At 58.2% G+C, this 13,472-nt stretch overlaps 1 protein-coding gene across 3 annotated transcripts in view; it reads right to left on the reverse strand.

The window, feature by feature from the left end:
• The window catches only part of PRKAG2 (protein kinase AMP-activated non-catalytic subunit gamma 2), a 203,446-nt gene extending 189,974 nt beyond the window's left edge, over positions 1–13,472 (reverse strand). For 2 of the 3 annotated variants that reach the window (XM_053926707.2, XM_053926705.2), the window contains exon 1: positions 12,092–13,471. In XM_053926707.2, the coding sequence (XP_053782682.1) occupies positions 12,092–12,193 (102 nt within the window). In that variant the 5' untranslated portion in view covers positions 12,194–13,471. Of the gene's footprint in view, positions 1–12,091 lie in introns of all 3 variants that reach the window. The other variant, XM_053926706.2, reaches the window with a different exon arrangement.

Consider the following 13,472-nt stretch of genomic DNA (forward strand, 5'->3'; position numbering starts at 1 on the left):
TGAACTCCCCCCAGGACGCGCCCTGGTCTCTGACACCCAAACTCATACCCCTCCCAGCCACCCTGCTAGAGAGCTCATCAAAGGGTTCCTTTCTCACGCACCTGGCGCAAACCACAGCAAGGTCCACGCCTGTCCCCTTGGTGAGTGGAAGCTCCCAGCCCCCTGTGGTTCGAAGGTGGGGAGGGAGGCGCAGGGGCTGCCGTCTGACCTTGGGCCAATATCCCTCTCGAGCTCGGCACCCTCACATCTGGGCGCCAGACCGTTTCCCATCCCAGTTAGCCTGCCATCTAAAATACCCCCTGCCATCTCTAGGGGGCTCTTAGCAGTCAATTCACCTGAGCAAAAAGCCCAAATAACCTCCCCAGGTAGGGGATGAAGGAGAAAAAAAAACCTCACACAATAACATTTCTAAAAATTGCCATCCAACTGACCCACTGGTTTGTCTGAAAACATTCGCTGTGCCATCACTGGCTCCCCTGAGATTCGCAGGGAATCGATTCATTGGGATTGTTCGGAATTAGTCCACACAGAGTGAACTGGATTCTCGAAGATGCCATAGTTTCTTCCTTCCCACTGTTTGGTTTCTGCTTTTCTCAACGTAATCATCAGCATCAGGGGTCGGCCCCCTGGGAGCTGGTGTTCTTGGGGCCAGGACATGAGGAGGTGTGGATGCCCCATCCTCAAAGGCGTGTTCGGTCTAATTAAGAAAGCCACTCTGGAGGGCCATCCCAGTTCCAGAATGTTCCAGGGGGTCAGCTGAGGCCTTTGTTGTAAATCTCTCCCTCTCCCCCTCTGGCTTTAATTCTCTCCCTGCCACTCAAGGGTCAAAACTACAGGCTAAGAATAATTTTTAGGTGAAGGTAACAAAGGGTATTTGCTCATCATTAAACATGGAATATAATAACCAGATATGTCCGTCTGACCTAAGTACATTTCATCCTACACTCTAGGCCCACGTGCCAAGCCTGCAGAACTTTACTTGGGTTCTCACGTTGCCACATCCAGGGAAGGAGGAGGGTGGATGGAGGCGAGGCCAACTGTGCCAGCCTGGGGCCTGGCTCTGCCTGGAAAAAGACTCGATGCTCCCTGACCACCGCCCATGGCCCTGGCTGTTGAGCCAGCAAAACACAGAACTGCTTTGAAATTGTTTTCTGACCCGACCTGAGGAGCAGGTATTCCTGGCAGAGGGCCAGGGAGTGCCAGGCCGATGGGACTGTGGCTCTGCAGAAGCTCCCTCACCTGTGGCCACGGACGCCCGCTGCCTGAGAGGGTCTTCTCCCTGTCCAGCGTGCCCTGAGGAGAGACCCTAAGGTTACCTTGGGTGTTTCTACAGGCATCCTGAGGGGATCAAGGGACGGCATGGGCACTCTCCAGGCGAGAGAGGGCGCCAGGGCTCCGAGAGAGCCCCGGGGAAAGCCCGAGCCCTGCCTTCCCACTGGCCAGTCCCAGGGCCTGGGCAGTCCCTGAACCTCTCAAAGCCACATCCCCAGCTACTAAATGGCCCCGGGGCACAGCCTCCACCCTCTCTGGCGCACGGGGGCTTCCACACACACCCTGGGCCCCTTCTACACCTGGCAGGGAAGCCACCTGGCCAAGTTCCTCCCTTAGGCCCATTGGGTTCCGCTGCCCAGCCTTTCCCTGTCATTGAGCAGAGAATATTCTGTCACCTGAGCCCCGAGATCATTTTGGAAATCTCAAAACACACTCTAGCAAGCAAAGAAGAGTGGTGAAGAGACAAGCAACCTCTCTGTTCTCCTGACACTGCCACTCATCTCCGGGGATGAGCCTGGCACGGGTCAGGTGACCCGGCTCGGGAGGACCGGGCCCACTGCTGGTCTGCACGTGTCTGCCCCACCCTCACGCACAGGCCCCCACGGGCCACCTGTCCCCAGGGAGCGGGAGCCTGGCTTCCCCACAGCCATGGCGCCGGAGCCTGACGGAGACCCCGGGGCACATCCTCAGGTGTGTGTTTGTATACAGAACGCTAAAGCACAGATAATGTACACTACCAGGTATCCATTAGAGAACACATTATTCAGTAACACACCTTATATAATACATTAACCTGTTCGTGATCTTCATATATACTGTATCATCATCGAGTAACACATTAACAGATTATAATGATGCATTAATATATTATTATGTGTTAATATAATTACATAGCAATGCAATGAACATGTTATCATATATCAATAATTATGTATTATACATGTATTTGAGAAAGAATAAATGTTTGCTGTTTTAAGTCCCTACACTTGAGATGTTTCCATGGCAGCAAAAGTGAACTGAGATGGTGTCCTGTGCCCAAGGTCCCTCTGCAGGCTCTCAGCCTTGCGAGGGCCAGGCCGGGCTGGACTGGGTCACAGGGACGCCTTCGGAGCCCCGCGCAGTGCCTGGCGCACAACAGGCTTCTGGGTCATGTTCCCCAACTTGGCGAGAAGCAGCTCTTCTGTTCTGAACAGAAGAGCCAGCGTGAGATTTCCTGATTCCTGGTTTACTGTTTATTCTAATATTCAGTTGCTTAAAAAAAAATTAGAAAGAACTAGAGACTAAGACCTATGGAGTTAAGGAAGATGGATGATTCACTTTTGAGACAAGAAGAGTAAAAAAAAAAATAGCTTTCCATGACCTTCACCTAGAAAGAAACCAAGTAAAGAGTCTGGGGATCAGGTCAACCCCAAGGGCAAACCGCTGGACGGCAGCTGCAGACCAGGGGTGTCGTCCTCCTGGTGCCCATCCCGTGGGTGGGGTCTGCCTATCCAGCAGTCCTGCCTCTCGCCCTCAGGCTGCCTGGACTAGCTGCCGGGATTCAGAAGCCTGGGGCTGGGGCTGGGCCGAGCAGAGCCACCAAAAAACCCAGTGAAGGGATTCCAAACACCAGACAGAGTTCTCTTGGCAGGTTGGGCTAGAATGGCTTCGAGCTGTCGACAGCTCACGCTTCTTTCTCTATGGCAAAGATCATAACATTGACAACAGCAATATTTCACAGGGTTGTTTCAAAGATGAAGAGAGACAGCTTATAGGAAAGTAGATGCCTGGCACATGGCAAGTGCTCCATCAATGTCAGCTACATCTGAGGGCAACCGTGCCAGCCCAGATGCTGTCTGATCATCAATAACATCAATCAGTCCTAGCCACAAGGAACGAAACACCCGTGGAGCAGCATCGGAGTTTCGAGGAGGAAGAAGGCTCCCTGGGGCGTGGCTCCTACCACGTGCCCGGGACAAGAACCAGCCCTGGGTGACAGCAGCTTCAAGCCCAGGACCCAGCGAGCGTCTGTGCAGCCGATGCCGCAGGCAGGCGGGAACTGGGTGGAAGGTTTCTGCGTGAACACAGCAAACAAAGGGCTTCCTGGAAGAGGCCTGCCAGTCTTTTGGAGGCTGAGCAGGGAACTGAGTGGGACAGCCAGCTCCCTGTCCCCGGCTCCTGTCCCCAGCTCCCTGGGGCTGAGTCTGGGAGGGCCAAGAGGAGGTGCTACGGACAAGCAGAGCAGCCTCATCCCAGACCCCTGCTCCAGCCCCAGCCCCTCCACACTAGGATTCCCAGCAGAAAGGAGCAGTGTGTGTGTGTGTGTGTGTGTGTGTGTGTATTGGAGGCTTCAGGGGGCAGGACACAAAGCAAGACCTGGATCTCGGGGGGCAGCAACGCAGACATGAACTAGGGGCAGGGAAAAGCAGGCCGGCTCCATGGGCCTTGCCCCACCGCCTTGGGCAGAGCAGAGCTGGTAGTTATTTTCAGCCCCAGCTGTGCTTTGAAGGTGGAGACCCTGTCCTATTAGGTCCCTGGAGCCGCCATGACACAGCCCTACAAATGGTGTGGCTCGAAACAACAGAATCATATGCTGTCACACCGCTGGAACCCAAGGCCCCACATCAAGCATCAAGGTGTCAAAAGGGCACCACGCCCCTCCTAAGCCTCCAGGGGAGGGGTCTCCTTGCCCCTTCCAGTGTCTGGTGGCCCCCGGTGTCCTTGGCTTGTGGCAGCATCGCTCCAGTGTCTGCCTCTGTGGTCACAAGATCTTCCCCCTGTGTCTGTGTCCGAACTTCCCTGTTCTTAGGACAGTCATACTGGAAGAGGGGCCTCACTCAACCTCACTTCACCATGACATCTGCAAAGAGCCTACTTCCAAAACAGGCTGCATCCCAGGTGCCGCAGGCTGGGACTTCAACAGGTCTTTTTGGGACACAAGTCCAGTCATAACCGAGTTTATCGTCACATCCTCAATGCCTAGCACAGGGCCTGAGAAACAGACCAACCAGCTGACTGGGGTCCAGTCCCAGCTCTAACCCTGCCTGATCTTAAATACGGTCCCCCCGCAACTCAGCTCTCCCTTTCTTTACCAACTGAGAAGCTGCCACCTTGCTTTCTCAAATTCTCCCCTGGCCCTGTGGTGTCCTTTTTCCTGCCCCGCCCCTCCCAGCGTGGCCCTGTACCAGGCTCTGCGTGAGGGGCAAGTCTCTGTCGTGCCTCCCCCCCTCCCCCGGTGGCTGGCAGAGCAGCCGGGCTTCCCACCGCAGGCCCAAGCCTCTGGCCTCCCCCAGAGAAAAGGTGGGACCCCTGGGGTTTCCAAGAGCAGGCTGGTCTTTGTGGAACACTCCTCAGCAGCTCCCTGCCAGGTCGGAGTCTATCGAAGCCCAGAGGTGCTGGCAGAAGCCCCAAAGCCCCGTGGTATCTGATTGGTCTGTGACAAGCCCTAAGTTGGCAGAGAAGGGCTTCCTGTCAGCAGGAAGGAAAAGATGGAGATGAAATTATTTTCAAAGTGCGCAGAAGAAGAGAGATGAAGGAGAGCTGGATGAACCAGTCCAACACAGGGCTACAGCAGGCACGGGTGAGACTCCTCGTTCCGCTGGGCGAAGCGTGCTGGTTCATAGTCAACGTTTCTTCCCGTCCACGTGCGCTGTGCGTGGGGTCTCAAGAATTCCCTGCGGGTAAGCCTCAGGGACAGAGCCTCACTCCTGAGAGGCTCCTCTGCCCGGCATACAGCAAGATCATGGTCCATTGACCAAGCAAATTAAAGGCTCTGTTTCAACTCGACTGCTCACTTCATTGGCCTTTGCTTGTTCCACATCGTATAAGACATTGACATCCCTGGCAGGGCAGCACAGCTGGTTAGAGTGCCCATCCAGTACGCCAAGCTTGCGGGTTCGATCCCCGCTCAGGGCACATATAAGAATCAACCAATAAATGCATAAATGAGTGGAATAAATCAATATTTCTCTCTTTCTTTCTCTCTTTCTGTCTCTCCCCCGCTTCTCTCTTTCTCTAAAATCAATCAATCAATCGTTTTTTTTTTTCTTAAAAATACGTTTAGCCCTGGCTGATGTGGCTGAGTGGACTGAGCGCCGCACTGTGAACCAAAGGGTTGCCAGTTCTATTCCCAATCAGGGCACAGGCCTGGGTTATATGGACCAGGTCCCCAGTAGGGGGCGCGCAATAGGCAACCACACGTTGATGTTTCTCTCCCTTTCTCCCTCCCTTCTCCTCTCTCTAAAAATAAATAAACAAAATCTTTATTTATAAAAGACGTTGACAACACTTTGGCATCTGGCTCGGTGTCATGGGGTTACCAAGATGGGCCGGTCCACCATCGTACAAGAAGTGGGGGACGCTGGCCTTTCACAAGCGTCCACACTCACTGCTCCGGGTCAAAGGCGGGGTGGATGGAGGCCAATGGGGGACAAGGGGGCCGGACTCTAGTCCAGCCCGTGAGAGTGCCTGCAGCCTGCTCGGGACCGAGCCGCCCCCCGCGGAAGTGCAACAGTGCTCAGGAACAGACTGTCGCTGGTGGCGAGCTGAACACAACAAAATGGGCAAAGTAAAGAAAACACACAGTCAAGAAACGGCGTCATTTCTGGGCACATTTCTCTGTCTGAATGGTTTTACGGGGCAGGATCAGACTTAGAAGTTAGGCGAGTGAGGTCTGAGCAGCTGAGAAGGCACTGACGAGGATGAAGTGCTTCCGAGTCCTTTCTGTTGGCACCCTCTCACTGAGCACGGCCGAAGTGCGACCCAAGTGCGGATCAGCAACAGCACACACGGGCCGCAGTTCCACCGGGGGGGAGACAACAGGCAGAGGCAGAGAAGTGCAAAGCACCGGGAACTGAGACGTGTGGAAAGATGTGAGACTGAACCCACAAGCCACACTGGGCTGCTGCTTCGTCTCCGTTCCCTGCTACGAGAGACGTCCTTCGGTGAAGGAAGGGTCCAGGGTGTCAACAGGGTATCTAATGATAATGTATTTATCATTAGGCCACTATGCGGTATCCAGAGCGGATCCACAGTGGCCCACACCCACTCTGCAGGGTACAGCCTTCCCACACCCGTTCCCCACCTGCCCATTCCCTCCCCAGGCCCAGCGCTGGGCTCTGCTGAGCTGGCATTCAACCAACACGTAACGGGAGTCCACTCTCTGGCCAGCTGTTCGCCCACCCCGTGAGCTGTGGAGGGGCATCCAGGCCTGGCTGATAAACCCCGGGGCCTCAGCACAGTTCTGGGGGCTCCATCATTGAGTCACTGGACTCCTGAAGGTCCCGATGTCATACTCTGGGCCCCCGAGAGCCTATCTATGCTCAGGGCACCCAAGACACACTCAGCCACTGAGATGCTGAGCCAGGAAATATTCCAGTGTGGCCTTGCTCCCTGGCTGTGGCTGACCTGAACATCTGTCTGTGTTTGGAAGCTGGAAATGTCCTACTTTTGCTCAACAGTCACTAGCCAAGGATATCTCTTCTCATCAACAGCTAATCAAGTACAGATGACAGACAGACGGACGGATAGACAGACAGGTAGATAAATAGATGGATGGATGGATGGATAGATGGGTGGATGGGAAGGAAGGGAGGGAGGGAGAGAGGAAGGGAGGGAGGGAGGAGCTCATGGGGGCAGATGAAATGGATCAGCATTAACACTGCGGAAGTTGGAAACCAATTGCTGTTAAACCCACGTAGGCATAAGAATCATGTGGGGAGCTTGTCAGAAATGCAGAACCACGGGTTCCACTCCTCAGAGGCCCTGATTCAGGAGGTCTGGCCTGAGACCTAGGGCTTTATATTTTAAACGTGGTTCTACTTAAGCTGGTCCAGGAACCACAGTTTGAACCACTTGTCCTAAGCCCTAACCCTTGCTCAAGGTGGTACCAACTGGCCAATGTTGAAGCCAAGGTCAAAACTGACACCCTTCCTGTGCTGCAGAACACCCCATTTCCCTTCCCAGGGGCTTTAGCCCAGAGCGTGTGGGTGGTGTGATGGGCACTCGGTCCTTCAGCCCTGGGGACAGAAGGGCAGCTCCTGTTCCCCCACATCCTGGACCGTGCCCCCTGCCAGGGCGAATGACAGAGCTAGCGGATGTGGCTGGAGAGAGGCTGCCGGTCGCAGGCCGGCCACCAGTGTGGAGGGCGTGAGGCTTCCCTCCGGATGGACACGCCGCAGGCGGCAGCATCACTTGGGACAGCCCGCCCACGCCGAGCTGAGGCTCCACAACCTTCTGTGACTGGCCAGCTGCTGCTGGCTCTATTTTTAGTTTGTCTCCAGTGACTGTGAAGAATCTCTGGAGCTCCTCTCCCAAGAGGCCCGGGGACATGTGCGTTAATGCTTAACTGTCAGCAGAAAAACACTGGGCTCCGTGTCCCCAGGGGCCCCTGTGTGAGTCCGTCTCTCTAGAGCCCCCCTGCCCCACTGGTCACCTGCTTTGTCACTGGCTTGCAACCAGTTCCAATGACCCACGACTCACGGACCAACAGTCATCGATTAGCACGTGTCTGAGATACATGGATTTCAGCGTGAACAGGAAAGCCACTTTTCTGGGACAAAAAAGGAGAAAAGAGCAGGTTTGTTCCCAGCAATAGCTTCTCTGGCAGGGTCCTGGCAGAACGCCACACGCTTCTAATGAGTTATTTTCTAAAGCCATTCCCTCCATCTCATGGTTATTCCTGCTTTACATTAGCAAGGAAGACGAAGAGAGGAGAGCTCAGGCAAGGTGCCAACTCTACTCGCCGGGACTCTCTGGACACTGCATCCACCTTGCTACTCCGAAGGCCCAGCATGACCCCGAGGAATCTGCACCCTCCACCTTCTCGGACCCCTGACACCATCCTGGGGGGTGGGGAGAGGGAGGCTTTCCCAGAAAGCTGATCCAAACCGCCTAAGAAACAGACTGAAATCAAGCAAAGGCTGCATCCTCCGTCAGGCCAAGGGCTGTTCTCCCATCAATCGAATTCAATTTATGCATTGCATTAGTTCGCCATTCTAGCTCTCCATTACCCGTTGTAGCCAGTAGGCCCCAGGGTATCTATCCCCTGAAACGAATTCCCCCATGTTGGTGAGTCAGGACAGCAGGAGCCGCTGGGAGGAGGCGGGTGAGATGGTTAAAGAGAGCCAGGCCCTGGGATGGAGGTTTGCAGATGATGCCCCCCCACCCCCCGAAGGTCATGGTTCTGATTACGCATGAGGCTCAGGGGTGCAGACTGAAGCCGATCACCTCCAAAAGGGATTCGATCTGATTCAGGAAAGAGACAAGCTGCGTGGACACCAGAGGCCCCTGGAGGTCCCATCACTGTGGATGCCACTGGATGTGACCCCACCCATGGGGCTGCCAAAGTCACACTGTCCTTAGAATCCCCAATGTCCTTGGAAATGGCATCCCCTGGGCCCCAGGGACCACCTGGAGCTGGGGGATGGGGAAGTGGAAGTAATTCCCCTCTGATTCGCGGCAGTCAGCTCAAGTCCACCATGGCTATGACTGAGCGCATCATTTTCCCCAAGAACTGGCCCCTTATACTAGATACCTCGACGCCATTCCCATCTCCCCTGCCACTCACCGGACCCCGCGGCTCACCCAGTCTCCCTCTAACACTGCTCACCACCCTTCTGTCTGTTCCCTCTTGTCACTACCGCAGGTCATCTCTCAGAGCCTGACTCTGGTTTTTACCAGAGTAGCTGCCTCGGTCTCCCTGACACTGGCCCCTCTTTCCGTGACCCCACTTAGCACGCTGCTACCAGGCTAAGTCTCAGAAAGCGTAGTTTTCATCATCCTTAATTGCTTCTTAGTTTAGATCCCTCCCCAGCCAAAGCAGACAGCAAGAGGACTCAGGTTCGTTCATTTATGCCCCCTGGTGGGGGGGGGGTGGAGAATGAGCAGGGAAGCCAGATGAGCCAGCACACTGATGGATGGACTACTGTGGGGGGCTACCAGGCTGGCCCCTGCAGGGACCCTCTGAGGCAGAACACATGTCGCAACAGCCCACCTGCATCCCTCCTTGCTGAGGGTTGCCCCTTATGGGGGCATATTCCCAACCCCGGCACTCCCTGCCCAGTCTGCAGCACTCAGGAGGACTCCTTTGAGATGGAGGCAGATGCGGACAGGGGCTGTGGCATGGCATGGGGCTGGCAAGGCTGCAGTGACCTTTGTCCAGGCAGGCCACCACCACCCCATCTGTGTGGCTTCTCAGCCCCTGCGGGAGGAGGCCCTCACTCCCTGGGCCTGCCTTCCAGGCGGGGCCACAGGACACCCAGGTCAACTGGGAGGTCAGTTAACAATGGGTAGCTTTTCAGTGTTAAGTTTATCACAAATGGTGCACAGGGCATTCCTATAATAAAAAGTTATTTGTGGCATACCTGAAACTCTAATTTAACTGGGCCTTTAGCATTTTTATTTGCCAGATCTGGCAACCTCACTTCAAGGCCCTCCTTGGCTGGCCTCAACCCCTTTCTGATTTCTCAGATTCTGAAACCCTTTCCTACCCGAGAAGGGGTCCCCCCCTGGACCTGGAAGCAGCTGGCCAACCTCCTGAGGCCACGAGGGTGCTCAAGCCAGTTCCCTGTCAGGAGAGCCCCTGGCTTCTCACACGGTCTCTGTCCTGCCCACCATCTCTGGGTCTAGTGTCTCTCCGTCACCTCTTCCCTCCCTCCCCTCTGAAAGCAGGTACTGCCTGCACCTGTCATCTCATGCCCTTGGGTCACCTGCCAGCCTCCGTCTTATTTTCCCAGTGAGATCATAACTCTCACCTGGCCCAGCTTGCTGCTCAAGACCCCCTGGCCCTGTGAGGGTGGAGAAAGCAGCCCCGTTCGCCCCCAGAGCTCACCACCCCACCCCACAGAGCCCTGGCCACATGCAGCGGGATAACCAGGGGATCAGTCCTGTGGGCCAGGGCTGGATGGATCATGCCAAAAAGGTCATCCACAGCAGCCAAAGTCATTGCCAGCAGCAGGTGGCAGAGTATCCGAACTACATGGTGGCTTTTCCACATTCTCAGCTGGGCCTCTGAGCCCTTTCCCAGGTCTGGATTTCGTCCTGCACCACCAGCAGCCCAGCCCTGCGCCGCCAGCACCCCGCACGCACCCCCCACGCCGCACGCAGCCTGGATGCAGCATGGTGGACAGTGTCGGCTTCTCTCCTGTCTCTCTTTCATCAGGTGCTCTGGCAGAGATGTAACAGCCACGCATTTACGTAACACTTGGAATTTGTAAGCGCCTCCCCGTGAATTATTTTGTTGAAACATCCCTGTGAAGTAGGCAAAGAATTATGACCTTGGCCGACTGAGCGGGTGAAACGGCTAACTTCAGCAACCACTGCTTTGGGGGGCTTTGTCGTCCTCATGCCTAAATCTCATTTGCAAATGTGCTTTAAAAGTCTCGCATCAGCACGTAAACAGGAGTATTTCACTGTCAGATAGAATGCCTATTCAAAAGAGTACTTCTTCATGCATATTGTTGGGTCACCACACTGGCGACCACACAACAGCCTGGGGTCCGGTCACTTGCTCCCAGAGTTTCCCCCTGACCAGGAAGACTGGTCACTGCACCCCAACTTCGAGCTGCTCCCCAAGTCCCCACCAGATGTCTGGGGTCAACGCCCCTGGTCCCTACCCTTCCTCACCCAAAGACGGGGGGGGGGGGGGGGGTTCAACAAGCCCCAGAGAAGACTGCCCACCGGGTCCGCAGGGGCACGGGGGTGGCCAGCCGCCTGCCCCAGCCCCGCCCTATCGCGGTCAGGAAGGGTGATCGGTGGTCGATTGTCGTTAATGAGGTAATGAGGCGTGCAAGCGGCTCACTGCGCATTCCCGCCCTGCGCCCAAGACCGGTCACTCCCGAGAGAACGAAATCACCTTCTCCATGGAGCCCTCTGCTAGTGTGTGGGAGTGTGTGTGTGCGTGCAAACTTTTACTTGGTTGGTGGAGGACAGGGGTGTGACCCGATTGGGGTTTTCCTCGGGGCGAAGTTAAGGGCTGAGCCCTGTCCCGTCACCGGATCCCCCAGGAGGACGCTACGGGGCGCTGCGACAAGTGGCCGCGGGCTACCTGGGCAGGCAAGCCCCGGGGGCGGGGAGGGGGCGGGCGGTGGGGCGTCCACCCCACCCGCCTTCCCTCCAGCTTGACACAGTCACGCCGCCGACCGATCGATGTACCCAAAGTCCGGGCTGCGCTGCCCGCGTGGCCGGGGCTGAAGTTCCCCGCAGCCCTGCCCGCGTTAGGGATCCCCGAGCCCCCACATGTCCGAAATGGCGCTGGGGGGAAAGGGCTGGCAAAGGCACCGGCCGCAGAGAAGCCCCCTGCCCCAGGTCCAGAGACGGCCTGAGGGAAGTTGGGGAGGAAAGAGGTCCGTCTGAGGGAGCAGCTACCCAGCCATCCCCCCCCCCGCCCCCGCTGTCCCCACCCACTACCCCTCCCCTCCGTCCCCCGCGGCCGCGCGCGGCTCCACCTCCCCCGAGCGCGGTCCACACCGTCCTTTTCCAGCAAAACAACACTACGCACCGCCCCCCGCACCCGCACCGGGCGGGACTACGCCCAGCCCGCCGCCAGCGGGCCCGGCCCGGGAGCGCGCCGCGTGCCCTTCACCCCTTCCCCCCACTTCCCCCCCACCCCGCTCTCGCCGCAGACGGTCGCCGAGCCCCGGCCGCACGCGGGTGGGAAGAGAGACGCAGCCCGGGCTCGGCGGCCCAGCTTCGCCCTGCGTCTCCACCCTTCGCGCGAGCGGCCCGAAGTGACAGGGGGGCACGCACGGCGCGCGCGGGGCGGCCGGCGTTAACCGCTTCGGCGCCGGGGCGGCTGCCACGCGAGGGGCGGGGACCCGGGGACCGCGGTGCGGGGACTCACCGGAATGTGCACTCGCAGCGACCGCCTCTTCTGGCTGGGGTTCTTCTTGCCGGGGCTGGAAACGTCCTTCTTCTTCTTGGTGTCCATGGCCGCGCTTCCCATAACTTTAACCAGAAGTTAATTCCGGGTGACTCGTGGCTGGAATACGGTCCTCCTTCCTAGCCCGGCCCCTGCCCTCCGCCTGGGGCTGCGCGCTCGTTACTACGTCCTTCCCCTGAAGACACCGCGTGGGGACTTGAGCGGGGAGGGAGGGTGGAGCAGGTACCTTGGGCCGCCGCCCGCCCCACGGGAGGGATGGCGGTCGGCGTGAGCGCCGAGCTCGTTTCCTCTTCCTCCTACGGGCTCATCGGATGCCAAATCAAAGCCACAGGCTGTCCTGGCCCTGGTCTCTCTCCTGGTCACGCGTGGCAGGCGTCTCCAGCTGGGTGGCAAAGTTTTCTTCCTTTCGCAAAGCGAAGCAACATTTCCACCCACTCGGCTCCTCCCACAGATTCCCAGAGGTAACGTGAAAGGCAGGTGCAATGAAACGCAGGGATCTGGAAAACGAGCCTCCTCGGCCCGTGCCCAAGTGAAGACTCCGGCGAGAGGGGGACAGTTTGCACGTGAATGTGACCCTCGGCCGCAGAATAAAGCAGCCCGGAGCCGGGAACTGGGGCCGTCCTCCCAGCGCGAGGGAGGGAGGAGGGGAAGGAGGAGGCGCAAACGCGGGCTCGGCGCGTGGGGCTCGGGCTCGGCTGCGAGCACAAGTTGCAGCGCGGCTCGCGCGGCCTCGCGGGGAGCGGGGGCCGGGCGCCGTCTGTCCCACAGCCGCGCCGCGGTCCGGGGGTCGGCGAGGGGCCGGCGCGGACGCAGCGGGGAGCGCGGGACGGTGGGAGGAGGCGTGCACCCAACAGGAAGTGCGCGCCGCGCGGCTCTGCGCTGTCCCCGCGCCCCGTCGCGTGCCTGGCGGGCGGGGGCTTCCTCCCCTGCGGCCACGGTGGCGCGGGGCTCGCTCGCAGCTGCTTTCTGACCCGCGTCGTGTGGTCCCCGGCCTCTCAGTTTGGGCCTGAGGCCCTGAAACACGCCCATGCGGCCCGTCCTCCGCCGACCCGGCCGCGGCGGGAGCGCAGGCGTGCGGTGGGATGCGCATGGAACCGCACTTGCTGTGCGGGGCACCGCGGCCGGCACGAGGGACGCGCGCGGGGTGCGGCGGGGGTCGCCGGGACTGCGGCTTTGCACGCCGGGATCCGCCCCGCCCCGCCCTCCCGGTCAGGTTCGCCCGGAGTTGCGCAGTGGATCCGCGGAGAGTGTCCGGGTGCCCTACCGCAACACGGCGCCCCGCGAAACGCGGAGTTTTCGCAGACTGCGGCAGAGAATGGGTGAGGAGAGGCCTCCACGTGCC

This window comes from Desmodus rotundus, chromosome 6, assembly GCF_022682495.2.
Source record: "Desmodus rotundus isolate HL8 chromosome 6, HLdesRot8A.1, whole genome shotgun sequence".
Taxonomy (NCBI): Eukaryota; Metazoa; Chordata; class Mammalia; order Chiroptera; family Phyllostomidae; genus Desmodus; species Desmodus rotundus.